This window comes from Prunus mume, linkage group LG1 (assembly GCF_029339155.1).
Source record: "Prunus mume cultivar Tortuosa linkage group LG1, ASM2933915v1, whole genome shotgun sequence".
Taxonomy (NCBI): domain Eukaryota; kingdom Viridiplantae; phylum Streptophyta; class Magnoliopsida; order Rosales; family Rosaceae; genus Prunus; species Prunus mume.
The window spans coordinates 15,524,354-15,543,617 of NC_142698.1; the positions used below are offsets into that span (position 1 = coordinate 15,524,354).

Genomic DNA, 19,264 nt, shown 5'->3' on the forward strand with positions numbered 1-19,264 from the left:
GTTCCGTAGTCCACATGGCCTAACAAAAGTAAATTTAGAAAAAGAAAGAAAAGAGCCAGAGAAAATCAGCAACAAATCATATATAAGCAAAAAGATCAAAGAACACACTTCATTATCATGTCTCAAATTATTATTAGCAGAAATAAACGAGCAATATTTGAAGGTATAAGCATATGAACCCGAATTCGGCAGGAACAGACAGACTGAGAGTTGGATTAACCACAAACGATAATTTTGGACAATCGAGGATACTGCTCTAAACATATATCTGGATACACATGAGAATCCGTTTGCTTATATTAACTTGAACTTAAAACTAGATATAGGGTTCAAATTCTAAACATTGCATTCTCATTTGCTTGATTAGCTCAGCAACCGAAATGCCTACTTGAAGTAAATGGAGATCTGCGGGATATCGATATCATTATCTTCTTCATCTTCACACGCCACTACCACATCAAAGTGCTTCCGATATGGAGGCAGCTCTGCCTTAGCCACACCGGTAGCCAAATCCACCATTTTCTTGTCCATGCGGTCCCGATGCCTAGGGAACATGCTGTTATAGAGTAGGCAACTCCCATAAGAGATACTGTACGCATTCAAGCCCTTTTCTTTGAGCCACTGAAGGAGCTGTTCTAAAGTTGGGCTGTCCTTTATAATCCATCTATCCCATACTGTCCAGCTCATACCTTGGTGCTTGATGACTTTAGGAGGTACTGGTTCAGCCATTGAGAACAGAGGAAGGGCTAGATTGGCAAAGGTGTTTCGGTAGTCCTCCAACTTGTGCCCTCCATCCAGAACCTTGTACAGCTCCAAGCAGACAAGGCCAGTTGCCAGAGCAGTAGATGTTGCAATTGCAGGAATGATTCTCCCTGCAATGAATTTGGCCTTCAGCTTGTCGACTTCAGGGATGCCATAGTTCCTGGCCCTCATATTTGCAAATCCAGCTATTACGTCCATGTGATAGTTTGTGTCATCATCCTGCACATTCAAAACATATGAAAAATTCCCTATCAGTTATGGATTCATGATTCTGGGAAAAAAGAAAGAAAAAGGAAAGCTTCTCCCTGTGTTTCACATACTTTTGGCACTTTATTCAAATGGATATGGTAGTCTCATACAACACAGGGATAGTCCTTCCACCCAAGATCTTACCTTTTTTTTTCCGGTATAGAGGTCTTCCTATTGAATTATGGAGGATATAGCACTTGGCAACACCCTCCCAATATCGATAACATTGTTTATATGCTAAGCCCACTAGAATTAGTATTTATCTGTCACATACTTCTACAAAACAATACGAAAGACCTAACAAATTTGGAAGGTGCTAACACGGTTGCCCACAAAGCTAGGACGTTTGAAAATATGCAAACGCATTCTTGACCCTATGAAACTTTCAATAAAATCAATTTACAAGACCACTTATCACAAATACACTATGATATAAGGAGGAAACTCTATCTTAGGAGCTGCAAGCCTGAAATGAACAAATAAATATGATGTCTAACTAGAAATACTTAGATATACTTTCCACTCAAGGAGAAAAAGATATAAGACAAACCTTCTCAAACTGAATGGGGTTCATCTTGAAGGCAGGTGGCAGCTGATCCTTGCATTTTTCTAACTTCACAATTAACTCATTGATGACCACAGCATCATCAATTGATGCCGGTAAAACATTTGTAGCTTTCTCATCTGTCACAATCTTCACATCTTTTTTGGGCTGAAAATCGGGTACTATCACTTTGTTAACAGCATCAGCAAACTTTGTAATGAGACTTGACCCAGTCGGGAATTGGAATGTTAAATGTCTCTGCTCGTAGTATAGATGCTCCCATTATAAATTGAAGGTGGCTGAGATCATCAACCGAGAACTGCAGTGGACGAGGAAAACGCTTGGGGGCAGACCAAAATGGGGTCCCACTACTGGTTTTAGCATCCTCAGGAAAAGTATATGTTAACTGCTTCACACGGTTAACAAAGTAGTCCTCGAACCTGGTTCCATTCAAAACAAGTGATTAGATACATGATAGAAGGCTATGATAAAAATGAAAATATAATAAATTCAGCAAAACAATAGCAGTACTTTAGACGGGCCCAGCTTATGCAATCTTGGAATGTCTCACATCTCTCCTTGTCCAGGCATTCAATGACACTTTCCAAGTTGTTCCTGGCCTGAGCATCACCAGCATTCATCATCGCAGCAGTGTATTCAGCAGGATTGGTCAGATAGGCATTTACTTCAGCTGGCACCTTCTCAAGTAAACCCTCAAACTCAGATCGAGCCCATGTCAAACAGTGGTCAATGTTGTGAGGGAATGAATGAACTGTGCACATGGGTGCTTGTTTTTCAGGTGGGTCCCGTGAAGCTCCATAATTTTCAGTCAGGTGAGGAACGACCATCTGCGTGTTGCACTTGGCACCTAGTGTTCCTGATTCCAAAAGTGGCTTCTGGAAATACAAGCATCTTTGGTCGATGTAAAGCCTTGCATTCACATTATCTAGAGCATTGATAACAACATCCAAATTCTCCCAAAAAGTATCATCAAACACATTTTCAGTATCGGGGCTTGCACGATTCTGCAGAGCTTCAATGTTCAGACGACCATTAATCAATGCAGCAGCAGAGGCAGCTACTGTTGATTTAGCCTGCCCAATGTTCCAATCTCGGAAGAGAAATTGCCTACTAAGGTTACTCTTCTCAATTACATCATCATCCGTAATTGTTAGCTTCCCTTCTTTTCCACAAGAGACACCCATTAATGCTAAATTCTTCAAAAACTCACATCCTAGCGCACCGGATCCGACAGTAAACACTTTTGAATCCTCCAGCTTTTTCTGAAGCTTGGCTCCAAATACTGAAATTTGTGCATCATAACGGCTGTTTAAAGGCTTCAAATCACTAGGATCCAAAGTTTCCGACGGAAGGGACTCAACTGAATCGAAGTAGAAAAACTGTCCACAAGGCAATTAAAAATATGAGATTAATTATAATAATATTAACCTCATTCTATTAGGACTAGGTTAAAGATTCACAACAAAAAGGCAGTCCAATCAGTTTTGCAAAGAAAAATCACGTATGGTTGTGACATCAAGTATACTGAATTTTAGTAATTACCTGGAAAAGAGGATGAAACTTCGCAGAACAGGCCTTCACAACTTCCTGTCCAACAATACCACCAAACATTGCAGCCATTGGACTCAGCACAGCCCTAGCACCAAATGCAAAATGACGAAGAATCTTGTGGTCAATCTCTTCAAGCCTCCCATCCGCTAAGCTATCATTGATGTTAGTTACCAATGATATGAACTTCTTAGCATCATCCTCTGATCCAGCTACAGGGAAGCGCCCCAACTCTGATATGAACTTATCTAGTGCCTGAAATGCCAAGTGTAGGAGAGGTGGACGATCAAACTTGGAGAAGTCAATCAGAAGGAAATCACTAGGGTCCTTGAGTGCTTCCCGCAGAGGCTTAAAGTTCAACACCTTGGGTTGCTTCACCTGTGTGACTATACCACCCTTCTCGTATGCTGCAAAATTTGTAGTGTCCTCTTCAATTGTGAATGAGTAGGGTCTTGCATTCTTAATCTTCCTCGGCTTTCCATCATTCAACTCAGTCATTCCATGGACTTCAGTGAACACAACCAAATCACCATCCTGGAACTCAAGCCTCTCATCATCAACACATGCTATGAGAGCAGGGTTGTCGTTGCTAATTGATGCGATAATGCCTGTATGTGGATCCTCGCCGTCAACATCAAGAACAGTGAACTCAGGGCCAAAGTCACAAAACACACTGCCAAAAAGGCCCCGTACTTCTGATTTTATAAAAGAGATGGGAGGTTGATGATTATGGCAGTAATCATTGAATTCAATTGCTTTCTCTAAGCTGATATCAGTGAAAACTACAGCCTGCAGAAGTTCAAACACAATGCTAAATACCGTTGATTACTGAATAAATGTAAGCATATGAAACAACATACATACAACTATCAGCATTCTTCTAAATTCTGACAGGATAATTCACATAATCAGAATTCAGGTTAGTAGCAATATCATCACATGTTCATGCCAATGCACCTCTTCCCAAAAATAAAAACAAGTCTATCTATTATTATTTGTTAGTGGACAAAACACAACTATACGGGAAGAAAACCATTCTAACTTAAAAGTTTTGAACTTCAAAAGTGAAATTGTTAGAAAGGGAGCAGATAATCAAAGATATGGCTTAAGCAAAACATATGATATTCAAGAACATTCGCTTCACTTGATTATAAAAATATAAATTAAAAATGAATCAAAAACCTCTAAATTAAAAGTTACCAACATGCAGCCATCATGCAACAAAAGAATTAACAAAGACGGAAAGGAAACAGTACCTGGAAATCAGAAAGTTGCTCTTTCGTCAGTTCAGTTGTTAAAGTCGAAATAATCACAGCATTATTTAATTCTTGTAATTTTTGGACACAAGCAAGGGCCCGATTCTTTCCAATATCATCCTCGGAGAAAAAGAAGTTGCTTGACAAGTCCCACAGCTCAACAACTCCATCATCATGCAAGGTCACAGACTTGACACCGGCAAGAACAAGGTTCTTTGCTGCAACAAAGACAGCTCTCATTACATAAACCACAGACTTACTAATTACTTGTACCACCGTAATTCCTATTAGAAACAATCTAACATGTAATTGCAAACTGCCCTCTTTGATCTCTTGATAAGTATAGCATGCACGAAACGGATCTTTTCATTCACAGCATTCTCATACATGATCAGGTTATTCACGTCTAACCCACAAATGGAAAACGCAAGTCAATAATAAACAAAACATATTTATATGCATCCCATCCATATTCTCAGATACTATCAGAACAAATTAAATCCACTGGAGCTACAAAACATTGTTATAACAACCAGCAGAAACCCAATGTTTTTCACATACCAATCTCAGCGCCAAGTCCCTGCAGCCCAGAGACGAGAATGTTGGAGGCAAAGAGCCTGCGCATAGTCTCCCGGCCGTACACAGCGAGCTGTCGGCTGTGGAGATCCTCATCGATGTCATTCGAGTTCCCATTGCCCAATGCCATGATCGGCACTTTGACGTCCTTGCTACTGTTGTTGCTGTTGTCAATGGTGGTATTGTTTTTGTAGTCGTTGCTCTTAGAATCGTCTGTGTTTGCAGCCGCGCGAAGCTTCTTGATCGGAGATTCCGTGGAGTAGTTTGGTTCCCCTTCTTCTTTTACTACAACCTCTCCGCCCACTTCTCTCTTTCTAGGAAGCATATAGTGCGATGAACTGCCGAAACACCAAAACCTCATTATCAGTCTCAGACTCTCAGACTCTACACTTTAAACCAAACCCTAACCCAGTTTTCGGTTATATATGATTTCACACTTAAGTTTATATTCAAATAAATAAGATCGGATTAAACGCCTAGATGAGCTGTTTGCTTTTATTTCTCCGAACAGGAAAACACCAGAAAAACAATAGAATTCAGCAAAAATATTAACATTTCTATCGTATTTTAATTTTCCCGGAAACTAAACAGAGGCTAAACACTGATCTAAAACCTATTGATTCTAAACCTTCGTATGCAGATCGATGAGATGTAATAAAGTGAAAAAGAAAATCATATGAGTGAAGCAAGGAAGATACCAAGACGAACTGTGACAAAGAAGCGAAGGAACCGATGGTGAAGATTTGTGAGAGGTAGCGTCGTTTGCAGGTTTTGTTAGGGTTTCAGCTGAGAGATGCGATGGTCCTGAGGTCGCGGTTCATCTCTCTTTGTAGAGAGACAGAGAGAGAGAGAGAGAGAGAGTGAAAGAAAGAGAGACGAGTTGTGGGCCGAGATACGTGGGACTTGGATTGGGGTAGAAATGATGTCCTCCGCGGGCTGTTTGGATGTGGGAATTAGTGTATTCTAGTTAGGGATTGTCTTATATTCGGCTTAGCCTCGAAACCCACCATCGAACATCTCGCTCATCAATGGGATCAAAAACAGAAAAAATGTTGTTCAAATTCAATTGGACCGGCTGCAGAGATTACCAATTTCATTTTGCTTTTGTCCTTGATTTTATTTTATTTTGGGTCAAAAGTTTTGTCCTTGATTCTTGGTACTCACGGATAAGACCTTTGTTGGATATGAAATTTGTGAATTAAGTTATGCAATGTTAATTTGGACAAGTTATGTGGTTTTAAAAACCACAACTTGGAGAAGGGGTTAAGCAAGGTAACCTAGTTTTATATTGTTGTTATTGACAAATCATACTCATTTTGGTAATTACGGTTCGCTAAACACTATTTTTATCATACCATGACATGAGAAGAAATCAATTTTAGTATGTTAATTTTTTTTTTTTTCCAAAATGAGGTTAAGCAAGATAACCTAATCTTATATTGTTGTTATTGGGACTTGTGGGTCTCTACCATGACATGAGAAGAGAGAGCTCAACTTTTGTATGGTGTAATTTTTTTTTTCTTCCCAAAATTAATGAGTAAAAACACCCATTTTTGACAAATCATACTCGTTATCTACATTATATGTTCAATCTGAAAAATTGTATAACTTATATTAACATCTATAAACTCAAAAATGCACGATAAAATATACTAGAATAAATAATTTTGACGATCTATGATTAGTATGGCTTGTAAGTTTTTTTCTTTTTATTTCTAGAAGTTGTAAATGGATCTTAGGTTAACTAAATCATGATCAATATAGGTTTAATCATCTTTGGATCCTTTAATTAGTTTCGATTGGCTCAACCCAATCCATGATTCGCCTAATATGCCTTACAAAAAAAAAGGTTTGAGCTGGATTAAGACATGTTAAGTTTGAGCCGCACAAATTGCATAGAAAACATCATTCATAAGAGAAAAACGATGGACGAGAAAGATCTAACTTCTTATCGTTGTTTGTGGGGCAAACTCACATGAATTATTATAGACAAATTACTTTGTAACTTTTTGACTTCGTAAAGAGATTTGCACATATAACCACCACTTTGGAAATTAATGGTGCTAAAATAAATTTGTTTAAAGCAAATCACTTTATGGCACATTTATCAATCCACAATCACAAACCTGTTTTTTAGAGGATCCAAATACATTATTACAAAATCTCCGTACTGCACACTATGATCTATATAAAAAATTTAAATAAAAAAACACACACACACACACACAAAAATAAAAAAAACACAAATAATAAAAAATTTCGTCGACAGCAGGATTCGAACCTGCGCAGGCAAAGCCCAACAGATTTCGAGTCTGTCTCCTTAACCACTCGGACATATCGACGCTCTTGTTTTGTGTTAATGTAAAATGATATATAACGTAAACGATTAATTAATTTAATCTATTTCTTATTTAAATTTTCGCGCTATTGATCCGAAGGGGATTCCAGTGTCGGGAGCCCTAAAATCAAAAGCAATCCCTAGATTTGTTCCCACCAATTCTCTTTATTTTGAAAACTCGGAAGAAGCTCTCAGTTGCGACGAATCTGATTCTCAGAGAAATGGGGGAAGCTTCTGGAAAAATCGATCTTGAGAAGCTGATTTTGTACAGCGACGATCTGGTGGGGTTTTTGAAGGACAAGAAGGACCTGAACAACTTAGAGCATTCTCTCCAACATTCCAAGGCCCTCCGCTCCTCATGTGATGCCGATTTCAACGAAGTTCAGAATTTGCTTCAAGGTTTGTTGATTCATTTAAGCTCTGTTTGTTTCTCGAGATTTCTAGACCCAGAATTCTCAGTTAGTAGCTTATACATTTCCAATTTGAAGTAGCTTAAGGTCGAAATTATGCAAAATGCAGGGTTCAAAACTATTTATTTGGAAATTTTCCCGAGTAAGAAAAAGGGGTGATCTTTAGGTCTAATTTGGGTTTTGTTGGTTGATTCTCGTATTTTCTTTTGATTAATTTGACTTTTCTGGACTTCATTGAGCTATCTGTCAAATGGTGTGAAATTTTCCCAATTTGAATAGTTTCACTTGCATAAATGTTGTTCATAGAGATAGTAGATTGCTGATGTTGTATGTGAGTATGTGCATTGACAAGTTCTTCAATGAAGCAGACTATGAGAAAAAGATAGATGCGTGCAAGCAGAAAACTGAGGTGGCATATTCAGAGGTTGTTGTTGATGAAGAAATAGACCTTCTTCAAAGAGAACTTGATGGGGTCATTGAAACAGAAAGTTTGTTTATGGAGGAGTTAAGATAAGTACACATTCAGTTGCATGCTCTCGCAGATTATTGATTTTAGGTTGACTGGCAATCGTTAGTGATTTGCTTCTCTTTTGCTTCAACACAGCGGTCACTGACGAGATTAATGATTTAGAGCACCAAAGGATTGCTCATCAAGAGAAAAGGCGAATTTCGAAGAGACACAAGCAAGATGAGTTCAGAAAACTGTGAGTATTTAGAAGTTTGATGCGAACATTATATGGATTCTTTCTCTTCTAAAACCCCATGTTCTAGGTGGAAAAATACCGTTCAAAGTTTATACGTTCATCAAATTAGTGGTCACTGCAGTTGTACCAGTCATGAAATGAATTGTTTTGACAATTCATATCCAGTCAATGAAACGTTTTTTCTCTTATCTACAGGAGGGAGCTTTCCATGCATGCTTCTGTCACAAATATTATACCTACGAGGCTGGAAGATCAGTCAAGTGTTTTGGGCTGTATCCTACTCTTAAAACATCTTATTTATTACATACACATGCATATTCATTCATTTGTTTGTTCAGTACTGTAATCACCTTGTTTTCCTTAAGCCAAATAATTACAGCTATTGTGGATAGTGATACCAAAACGCATCAGAAGTTTGAATTTGATCTGACAAAGATGACGGCCTTCGAAACATGTAATAGCATTTGGAAGATGATTTCATGATAGATCTTTAACATTTCCTCTTCAGATGACTTGTATAATAACCCATAGTTAATTGCTTCTTTTATGTTGTTCTACGGACTTGATATTGTGTTTTGGAAGTTTTGTAACTTATGATGACATGTTGTCAAGCACAGTTTCAACGCTGATTAGCGGGGATGGTGTTGGTGCCTCTCGGAGGCATTTTGGGTTGGTTGTTTACTTATGTTTAAGGGATTTAATGTATTCTTAGAGAATTTTGATATTTTTGTGAATAAAGCAAATCTACATATATGCTAGTCGATTATTTTATAATGCTAGTGGGCCTGCAATGCTGCACATAGCAAAAGGTGATGCAGAACTTTGTTTATGATTCATACTGAAGTTTCCACCCTGCAAAGTTTTAGTTGTTCCTGGATCTCTTCACCCTTGTAAACGCTTGTCCGTTTGAGTCTGCATTTCCAGCTGAGTTGATCTTGGGCAGAAGTGATCTGCAACCCTCTGGTTTTGGACTGCCTTTGTAAGCTTTGCAGACATAGCTTACAAAGTTTTGGTAGTCCTGCATCCAGATATGAAGACTTTAATTAGTGTGTGCCCACGCGTGTGAGAGATAGGGAAAGAAAGAAAGAGAGGGAATTTACATCATAGAGTGGTTGATTATTGACAACAACCCATGGTACATAGGTGTGATGTGGAACAAGATGGTTTGTTTCATTAGCATACTGCAGTATAAGCTGCATACCAATTACAATCACTGTGTTAAATGATTAGAAATAAAGTTTGAATCTGTATATGGATATAAGATTCAACTTGCATGAAGAAAAACAAAACAAAGTGCAGTAAAACCATTTAGTGTTGACCTTTCTCTCTAATCCGCTGTCGTAGCAATCTTGGACAGGTTTCTGATTCATCCCTAGTTTTCGACAACAAGATTTCCATCCTTCTTCTTTCGACTGTTTTCCTTCAATGGTTTGGTTCTCAACACAATGAATCAATTTGAAGTGTTGCTTCTGCATCAGAGTTAAACAGAAAATAACAAAACTACATTTGTTAAGATATATTGTAATGTGCTATCAATCTCTTGGACAAACTGCAGGTTATAAGGGTAGTTATATTCTAAGATATTGAGGTAAAAAAGATGGTTTTACCACATCTGGCCAGCTGTTGATTGCACAGGCTTGTATGCTGTTCAAGTAGCATTCATCTGGGCCATGCTGCAGAGTGTGAATTCACCATGTCAGTAATTAACCAAATGCAGTGATACAAAAACATAGAATTAATAAGAACTGACGAAGAAGATGGGAGATCTTACCTGGCAAACAATGGTTTTTTCAGGTTCTTGAATATGAGCATTTCCGTAGGGGACTAGCCTCAGGTTGACAATGTTTATGAGACCTCTGTCGAATACCTTTATCAGTTCCTTTACAATGAACTCTTTACAGTAGGGGCATAGAGTTTCGTAATACAGAACTAGCTCAACTTTCTCAACTTTTGTAGGAGGCCCTTCAAGTTTTCGGGGTTCCGGAGTAGACTGGACATTAATGCCTTGATCTTCGAAAGAAGAACGAGACGCATAAACAGAGAGGAAGGAAAGTAGAACAAGAAGGGGGATGAAATTGAAAGAATCCATTGTTGAATGCTTATTAGAAGTTGGCTGGCACACTGAAGCTACTACATGTAGACTGCATATTTATAGTTGCCCCAAGTTCTACTGTACCACCCACTACAGCACCAAGCCGTTTCTCTGCAATAAATTTTAGTGTGACCACTGACCATAATGCCCTCTTTAACCTTGAGCATGAAAGTGATACTAAACTGAATCACTTCAAGTTCTTCTCATTTTAGCAAATTGAGTTGAGAGATGCTCTTAAATTCATTTGTTTTGAGTTGAAAATTGGAGGGTGATAATTATATGGAATCTTGGGATCAGCAGAAATTGCTTGTTTGCTTACTGTACCCAGTTGGTGTTTTCTGCACTATCATTTATTCATTTGACTTATCCAACTATGTATTTATAGAATGAACTCATGTATTTTGTATGCATACACATGAATGAATATTGCATTATTTAGATAATTAGCAACTCAAACAAGAAAAATTAGTGTGTATTAAACCAAATATAGCCTCTCTCAATGGCTCAAGCTGATCGAATAATTTTTTTTATTTGGTAGGTGATTTCTAACTTCTAAGAGATCATAGCTCTAAATCCAGAAAATCCCTCTCCTGTTGAACACAGACAACAATGGGAGTGGAAAATCAGTCATTCAAATTGTTGCATCAATAAAACGCGTTTTGAGTGAGCTTGAGCCAACAATGGGAGTGGAAATCTCTCCCTGTTGAACAAGACAACAATCGTTGCATCAAGGCATATCTTTTTACAGATTAAGCAGAAAAATATTGTTGTATATCTTGGTCCTTGAAGACATAAGTGAGTTCAAAACGTTTTAGAAGTTGCAGGGTACCTAGAGAATTACTATATTCATAAACTAATTATGGCCTTACAGAGTAAGATTTGGTGTTATCTTTCAGTTATTCTCATGAGATCCAGTACCCATTAAAATATGATTAACACTTTCAGAACCTTCATTAAGATTTAGTTTTATGTCAGTCTTTTACTGTTTTTTCTTGGATTGTTTCATGCCTTCTGCATTTTTCTAAGAGATCATATAGCTCCATAGAAGAAAGTTTTTATAGGTAGAACAATTGTGTCATATTCATTTTATTAATCAATGAAATTATAATCTGATTGGTGCACCTTCTATCGAATTAAGTGGCTTTTTGAAGGATAGGCATGGACCTGAAAGCTACAAGCTTCACAAGAAAAATATAGAAAATTAGGTTGTCATCCCTAATAAATATGGTAAGACAGATAGATTGTTATGTAATTTACTGCCACTGCATCACAAAAGTCGTTTTGACAATTAATTTTCTAGAATTTTATGCATTTGTAATTGATCCACCAATAACCCAGAAAAACAAATATTACCACCACCAAGGAATCTCATTTCCTATACTCAAACATGTGTGCTATTCTGAATGTTAATAGAAATCACTAGTTCAGGTAAGCAACCTGAGAAACTAGTTTTCTGTGGCAACCATGAAGCTTTTTATCAGCCGGTAATCGATCTTTTGTGCTTGTGGTAAGTGCAGCATGTGTCACTGTCTACTCTGTCTTTTGCTTCAAATGCACAGATTGGCAGGCCAAGGGTACTTTGTTACCTTTGTAAGCCTTGCATACATAGGCGGCAAAATTTTCATAATCCTGCATTAAGGCTAAAAAAATTTGAGAGACATATAGTCCCGCATCAAAGGAAAAATAAAAATAAAAATACGGAGAGAGAGAGAGAGAGAGATGACCAACATTTCCAATTGGTTGGTTGTTCAGAACCAGCCATGGTAAAAACTTAAGAGGCGGATTGAGGTGCATGGTTTCATTAGCATATTTTTGTTCAATCTGCATACCAGTTAAAACCCTAATCAGTTAATTATTATGCTGATCAGTTGCTACTATTAGTTTACTAAATCAAAATGACCTTTGTTCCATTTCCACTTCTGTAGCAATCCAAGATGGGTTTTGAAGGCAACCCCAACGAACTGAAACAAGTTTGCCATTCCTTCTGCCTTCCTTCAATGGCCAGAAATTCTATGCAGTAAATCAAAGCAAAATACTTGTTCTGCATCACAAATTCATTGGGGGGTTTAAGATAATGCAGAGATTTAAATATATTTACCAGCTTAAAGGCCAAAAATAGCACAGCCTCGGCCAACTTAACTACATTAATTAATATAAATATACATTACGCTCCAATATTACGTTATATCTAATTTTGCAGCAAATAGATTGTGTGGGAAGAGAGGGGTCTCTCACCACATCATGCAAAACATTGATGGCGCATGCTTCCACAGAATTTAGCCTGCACTCATCTGGGCCGTGCTGTATAATTTTACAAAATTTAATCATCAAGCAATTAAACATCTCACCGTAATTTTGAAGATTATAGAAAAATAAAATGCATATAACGGTGAGGGTTTAGACTGTCGGTTGTCCATGCAAGTTGTCACAAGATAGAATGTGATTGTCATAAACAAAAACCTGTTTGGTTGCTGAGATTTTGATGGAAAAGAAAAGGAACCAAAATATGAGCAAGTTTAATTCATGCAAACAAACTGCAAAACCAATTAAAAAGGTAAAGTTAGAGATGGGACCTGACAAACAGTGGAGTTCTTGGATGAGTTGATAGATGCCTTTCCCCAAGGAACCAGTCTGAGATTAAGAATGGTGATGAGATTGTTATCAAATATTTGAGCAAGATTTTTGACGATGAAAGTAGCACAAAATGGGCATAGAGTTTCATAGTAAACTGAGAGAGTAACTTTCTGAGCTTCAATCCTAGAAACTCCAAATCTGCCATTTTCTGCAGCATCAGATGAAAATGTGGTCAAGAAAATAGAACAGGCAATGAGAGAAGTGAAGAACGGATAAGCAGAAGCCATTGTTGAGTTAGAGATTTGAGAGCCTGCTATGTGCAGAGGCTTCATAGCAGAGCAGTGTGTCTTCCTTTATGTTAGTTGGCTTCAAATCCAACCCAACATGTGAATAAATTTTCAATTTATTATAAACTATTTTGTAGCTGTCAAATCCCTTTCAATGTAATTTGCAAAAATGATTGTGAACTCTATTTCCTTTAAGTCTTTTATTGTGTTTGTCTTGTATAATTTCGGCAAAAGTCATCCAAGCTTTTGTAACTCTTAAGCCTCATCAGAGGTAAATTTCTCTCACAAACTTCAACTTTAGTGAACCAGTAGAAAAACTATTTTGCTAGTATAGTAATCTGCAAAACCTAATCAATGGAGCAAGCACAACCACCGACTGCTGTCAGGTCTGCCATCACTTGGTCACCTCCATCATAAATTCATAATGCTGGCATGAAAAGACGAGAACATTTAACGACTTAACATAACAGTTGCATCAATAAAACGCTGCGCATTGAACCTCTCTGGTGTTTACAAATTACATCAGAGCAGGATATATAAATTCTGAGACATGGAATTTGCCAATCTGAGCACTATAAGTTACAAACTAGCTTCATTCAACTACATCAGATCAACATTATTAGTGAAGCAGCAGCCATGAAAGCTTTGCCTCATCTTAAACCTTTCTGTCCTGGTGCTTCTGATAATGTGAAGAGTTTCTTCCTTCGCTTGCACGACAAACTTGAGGAACCGGTTTTTCTTTCCCCATTGATTCAGTCGTAAAACGGACTGATCTGCAAGCTTCCGGAGGTTTGCCTTTGTAAGCCTTGCATATATAGGCCATAAAATTTTCATAATCCTACATAGAGGAAATTGTTATGAGGGTGACAAAAGAGAAACAAAAATTAAGAGATGAGATCCCAAAGGAAAATAATAAGTTGACAAACCTCTTGAAGTGGTTGATTGTTCACAAGAAGCCATGGCACAAATCTAAGTGGGGGTTTAATCTGAGCAGTTTCCCTACCATATTTTCCTTCAATCTATGTATGCAATGTATCAAACCCAAATTTCCAATCCATGAAGATTTCAATTCTGAAATAATGAAGCAGTTTTTATATATATGAACAGAAGTGAACTGACCACATTGCCATTTCCACTGTTGTAGCAATCGATAGGGGTAGTGCCTAATCTAGACATTTCAAAACAATTGGCCCATGCACTGTGTCTGCCCTGCAAGCTAAGGCGCTCAACGCAGTGGATGAATGCAAAATGCCGGTTCTGCATTAGAATTTTCTTCAACATATTAGATCAAACACTGATTGTTTTAGGGTCCTTTACATGTTTTGAACTACATTGATCATTTAGGTTTTGGCCTATGAGTTAAATTTGTTTATTTCTTGGGGGGCATTGAGGAGGAGCTTACCACATCAGGATAGATGGACATGGTGCAGGCCTCAATTGTGTTGAGCAAACATTCATCTGATCCATGCTGCAAAACCCAAAATAAAGATAATAATAACAAAACAAAAGATGGTAGCTGACTGGTTGGTACAGTAAGACACCATAATAATACCCGGCCCACAAGAAAGTTAAGCCCCAGAGATACAGAAAAAGTCAAAAAATACTATGCAGCTGGAAACGACGTCGTTTGGGACATGTAAAGAGATAATGTTGTTGTTGCGAGTTGGTAGCTAGAACAAGAGGAGGAAATGAAAAGGAAGAAAAGAGCAATGGAGGGAGGGGGTTGTTTTTTACCTGGCAGCTGAAGGAGCCGTCGGAGTTGAGCCAAGCGTTGCCCCAGGGGACCAGCCTGAGGTTGATGATGGAGATGAGACCATTCTGGAAGAGCTTGACCAGATGGTTGACTATGAAATCTGCACAATATGGACACAGAGTTTCATAGTAGAGAGCCACTGAAACTTTCTCAGAAGCATTACAGTAAGATGGGATTATCAACAACAACAACAGGAAGAAGAAGAATGTCAACAATTTTCTAAAACCCATTTGACTGCATCAAACTAAACCAAACTACTTCTCTGCTCTGCTCTGCATAAGTGCAAGAATAATTCTTGCATTTCAATGCCCATTCATTTGCTCTTAAAGCTGTATATATAAAATCGAAAATATACTTGCAAGTAAATGTCCCCTTTTAAATTTTGTGGATAAGTGATTTTCACTTGGGGCAGTCGGTTGGGTGGCCTTTCTTTATCAATGTGTACAGTGTGGGAGGGAACTTTTTGCCTTTTCTATTTTACTTTAATGTCATGGCTACGTGGAGAATTTGTTGTCATGGTTCACATTCACAATGTGAGTTCCAATGCCCAAATGATTTCCAGAGTTACAGGCTTACTCCTAATTTTGCACTTGCTGAGTGTAAGCGGTGGCTAAGCCAAGAAAAGAAAAAAAAAAAAAACTGTGTAGGTCCTCGAGCAACAAAAAAGTGGAGATGATACGTAAGGGCTATACCCTACACTTGGGGAGGGGACCAAGAAGCACTATTTTCTTTATGGGGCTACAGAAACACCATCAACAATGGACCAAGTCTTTCCATCAAAAAGAAAAAAATGGTAATAACATGAGAGAAGAAGTCGTCTTAGACATTTTAAGATGTGAGTTAAGCCAATTGATTGAGGTAGTGTGTCTGTATCCTTGCACGATCCTCCTTCGCATACACATTAAAGTGATAATACGAGGGAGGGATGTTCAATGTTATGATAAAGAAAAAAGAAAAACAGAATGTGTTACGGAAAAAATAAATAAATGAATAAATAAAAACAAGAATGTGATTTGATAGAATTTATTCAAAGAAATTCTTAGGCCCGAAAAATGGTCATTAGATTTAGCCCAGGCTCAAACTTCTCAGGCCAAGCCCAAACTTGAATTACATCCACTTTCAGCAGTCGAGGCTGAAAACCCCTCTCTTTCTCCGTCCCTCTCATCTCCTCCATTTTCAACCTCTGTGTCAACAATAAAACCCAAAAATCTCAAATTTAGAGGTTTCCCAAATTCACACTTCCTCCAATGGCCTCCATCAACTTCAACCCCTTCGAAAGCTGGTTCAAGAAACCGCCAAACCCACTCCCGCCAATCAACCTCCTCTCACTCACAGACTCGTTTTTTCACAGAGCCACCCAAACAACAACCTCTCCCAATTTCTCTGCACTCAGCCTCTCAAACCTCTTCAAGGGCCCTCCAAAACCCGACCCGAAAACCCCCTCCGAACCCGAGAAACCGGGACCCTACACCGAGATGCTGGAGCAGTACTTCTGGGAATGCGAGAACGCACCAGATTACAGGCACGCCCCAGAGGTCGATAAGATACTTTTCGAAGACCCAATATTCGAAAAGAAAGAGAACCCAACTGAGGAGGAGCTCAGAGAGAACGAGAAGTTCTGGAAGAAGTTCAGGGAGAGCCCAGTTGTGCAGTTCTTGGCTCGAGCTGAGCAGATTGCCGAGAAGATCAACGAGATGGAGCTCAAAGAGAATGACAGGCCGTACAGGGATGAAGATAAGAAACTGTGGCAGGCTGTGCCGAATGTTATTGGGCCGGACGGAAGACCCATGCCCAGGAAGGCCATAAAGACGAGGGAAGAGTCTGATGACAAGTTCTGGGATTTTGCAAGGCAGTTCTTTTTTGGGCTTTGGGGGTTCCGCCAGAGGCCTTACCCGCCCGGCCGGCCTATCGATGTTGCTCAGGCAGTTGGGTATAAGAAGCTTGAGAAGCGCTACTATGACTGTAAGTTTATGTGATTAAAGCTTTGTGGTTAAAAAGCATGAACCTTTGAAGAATGTGTGTTTTTAGTTTGGTTTAACTGTATAGTCTAGTGAGTTTATGAAAATGACTTTCTGGTCTTGCTTAAACCTTCTGATTGTTTAATTGTTAGCTTTTGGAATTGGCTAATTGTATTTTAATCACAACTCATTTGCTTTTAATTAAGTGCAGCTGTTTTCATTCACTTACTACTGAAATTCTTTGTGGTTTGACGTGTGTTGAAGTAATACATCAAACTTCTATTGTTTTGTTAACCAGTGATTCTTCTACTCAAACTCCTTAACGACATTCTGCATGTGTATTGGACAGGATGCATTGTGTGATGTTTGTTTGATTGTTATTCTGCATGTGTTGTTCATAATATTGATGTTATATGGTTTTTATAGTTATCATGAGGAGTGGTGGATGGTACTATAAGGACCGGTTGGGCCGAACAAGAGGTCCATTGGAGCTTATTACTCTTAAAACGGCTTGGGGTGCTGGGATTATTGACAAAGATACATTCATTTGGGGTGAGGACATGGATGAATGGGTTCCTATTCACATGGTTTATGGGTTGGAACCTGCTATTGCCACTTGGGAAGGTCTGCTTGTTTCCTTTTTCTCCCAACATCCATTTTGTATTATTTAAAAAAACTTATGACTGATAGAGTGTAATTCTGTGTTTTCAACAAATTGATTCTTGGCTTGGTGATCTCCAGTTAGACTTGGGGCTGCTGCAACTGCCTTTATTCACAAACTACAAAAAGGAATTCCTCCTTGGGTTCCACTCAAGGGACAAGAAAAAAAAACCTATAAGCAGCTACAAGAGGAGGCTATAGAAAGCAAGAGACGAGACTTAGCAGTACTTGAAGCTAATGATGGTGTTTGGCCAGGCGTTAGAATTCCGAGTCATGCTCTATTTCTTTGGGCTAGTGGCTCTGAACTGACTACAATTTTGGAAGAGGATCACATGCCGAACAAGTACATTCCAAAAGATCTTAGGTATGCAGTAGCAGTAGCATTTGGTGACTGATGTCTTGCAATGTAAAATCATGAGTAAATTTTCTCGTCTCTATCTAATGTATCGTCTGGTTGTGAGCAGAATTGAATTGTCTAAAGCTATCCCTGGGTTAAGGCCATGGGAGGTTCTAAGTGTGGAACAAGCAATGGATCAGATAACATATGAGGGAGAGTGGTACCGCGAACCTCTTGGCACCTACACGACAGGTCCTCCATACATTCAACATTGGAATATGGATGTCAAGGTACAGAATTCCGTCTTAAATCAGTTGTGGATAAATCGTTTGTTTCCTTGAGTTTAATGATTATGTTCAACTTCAACTAACAATTATGAAACTAAAGATCGCCCACTATCAATTTGAAAGAAAGACCTTATTGCCTGTTGCTAACTAAATTGGTTGTGTTATGTAAGTTTTCTTTATTTTTTAGAATTTTGAATCCTGGTTTTTGTAACTGAAGTATTTCTCTAATAAACTTCCATCAGTCAATCACCCAAGGAAGTGAAACGGATATAATGTTTTGTGAAAATATGCTATGGAGATTTGTTTGCATTTTAGTTCCTCAACCTCTTTGGACATTTTTGCATAAAATTCCCTTCTTTAGGGATGTGCATGTACTTCTATTAAACCTTTCTCTCTGTGTGTGTGCTCGCAGAGACTCTATAGGATTTTTGCCAACCTAAGCACCCGAGTCTACCAGAAAATGGAGAGAACAATTCCTGGTTTCGATAAAATAATGGAGAAAGTTCAAGCTGATGCTAATGCAAGGTATGCCAGACGTAAGGCAAGAAGAGAGGCAGAGAAGAAAGCCGCGTTGGAAAGATCCTTAGGAGTTCAAAGTAATCCTTAACTTCAAAATCCCACCTTCACTTCATGGTGATAGCTTTGAGAATATACTTGTGAATGCATGGGAGGATGGTAAGGTTAGATATGAAAAGAGACTGTCTTCGTTTTGTGCTGCCAAGATCCTCTTTCACTCTGAGATTGTACCTACAGCCATCTAGTTTCAATTTTTGTAATAAACCCCGTAACAATTTTTTTCTTTCTTTGTATCAAACCATTTTTAACATGTGATCCTTCTCTTAACTCAATGTCAAGTTCAGCGAATTATCTATTTATCTATGTGCAATTGAAATTTGATTCATAATTGA

General features: G+C 38.4%; 6 protein-coding genes and 1 non-coding gene across 8 annotated transcripts; 2 read left to right on the forward strand and 5 right to left on the reverse strand.

Moving 5' to 3' along the window:
• Nucleotides 1-112: 112 nt before the first annotated feature.
• Nucleotides 113-5,850, reverse strand: LOC103341389 (ubiquitin-activating enzyme E1 1-like). The gene is given in 8 exon segments (XM_089050038.1): nt 113-981; nt 1,562-1,774; nt 1,776-1,995; nt 2,087-2,955; nt 3,119-3,913; nt 4,381-4,598; nt 4,942-5,294; nt 5,655-5,850. Coding segments are annotated over 7 exon segments (3,252 nt in total). The 5' UTR covers nt 5,282-5,294; nt 5,655-5,850; the 3' UTR covers nt 113-384.
• Nucleotides 5,851-7,216: 1,366 nt separating this feature from the next.
• On the reverse strand, nt 7,217-7,298 carry TRNAS-CGA (transfer RNA serine (anticodon CGA)). The gene has a single exon. It is a non-coding gene; the product is annotated as a tRNA-Ser (tRNA).
• A 93-nt stretch (nt 7,299-7,391) lies between these two features.
• Nucleotides 7,392-9,159, forward strand: LOC103341380 (kinetochore protein SPC24 homolog). The gene is made up of 5 exons (XM_008244892.2): nt 7,392-7,693; nt 8,073-8,214; nt 8,307-8,408; nt 8,604-8,680; nt 8,788-9,159. Exons 1-5 carry the CDS (start codon nt 7,516-7,518, stop codon nt 8,889-8,891), a joined length of 603 nt encoding a protein of 200 aa, XP_008243114.2. The 5' UTR covers nt 7,392-7,515; the 3' UTR covers nt 8,892-9,159.
• Nucleotides 9,086-11,183, reverse strand: LOC103341369 (gamma-interferon-responsive lysosomal thiol protein-like). Its single transcript, XM_008244884.2, is given in 6 exon segments — nt 9,086-9,306; nt 9,309-9,426; nt 9,509-9,601; nt 9,728-9,877; nt 10,016-10,081; nt 10,180-11,183. Coding segments are annotated over 6 exon segments (810 nt in total). The 5' UTR covers nt 10,498-11,183; the 3' UTR covers nt 9,086-9,241.
• A 511-nt stretch (nt 11,184-11,694) lies between these two features.
• LOC107880510 (gamma-interferon-responsive lysosomal thiol protein-like) lies at nt 11,695-13,666 on the reverse strand. Of its 2 annotated transcripts, none has more exons than XM_016792130.2 (5): nt 13,074-13,666; nt 12,736-12,801; nt 12,401-12,541; nt 12,229-12,321; nt 11,695-12,129 (listed from the first exon to the last, which is right to left on the reverse strand). In XM_016792130.2, exons 1-5 carry the CDS (start codon nt 13,404-13,406, stop codon nt 12,031-12,033), a joined length of 732 nt encoding a protein of 243 aa, XP_016647616.2. In that variant the 5' UTR covers nt 13,407-13,666; the 3' UTR covers nt 11,695-12,030. The 2 variants fall into 2 exon arrangements, with proteins under 2 accessions (XP_016647616.2, XP_088906191.1); XM_089050065.1 differs by having other exon boundaries at nt 12,009-12,140.
• A 144-nt stretch (nt 13,667-13,810) lies between these two features.
• Nucleotides 13,811-15,517, reverse strand: LOC103341359 (gamma-interferon-responsive lysosomal thiol protein). The gene is made up of 5 exons (XM_008244874.3): nt 15,096-15,517; nt 14,764-14,829; nt 14,481-14,618; nt 14,288-14,380; nt 13,811-14,199 (listed from the first exon to the last, which is right to left on the reverse strand). Exons 1-5 carry the CDS (start codon nt 15,342-15,344, stop codon nt 14,017-14,019), a joined length of 729 nt encoding a protein of 242 aa, XP_008243096.2. The 5' UTR covers nt 15,345-15,517; the 3' UTR covers nt 13,811-14,016.
• A 714-nt stretch (nt 15,518-16,231) lies between these two features.
• On the forward strand, nt 16,232-19,229 carry LOC103341349 (histone-lysine N-methyltransferase ATXR3-like protein). The gene is made up of 5 exons (XM_089050046.1): nt 16,232-17,076; nt 17,499-17,696; nt 17,814-18,096; nt 18,197-18,359; nt 18,769-19,229. Exons 1-5 carry the CDS (start codon nt 16,362-16,364, stop codon nt 18,961-18,963), a joined length of 1,554 nt encoding a protein of 517 aa, XP_088906172.1. The 5' UTR covers nt 16,232-16,361; the 3' UTR covers nt 18,964-19,229.
• The last annotated feature ends 35 nt before the right edge of the window (nt 19,230-19,264 follow it).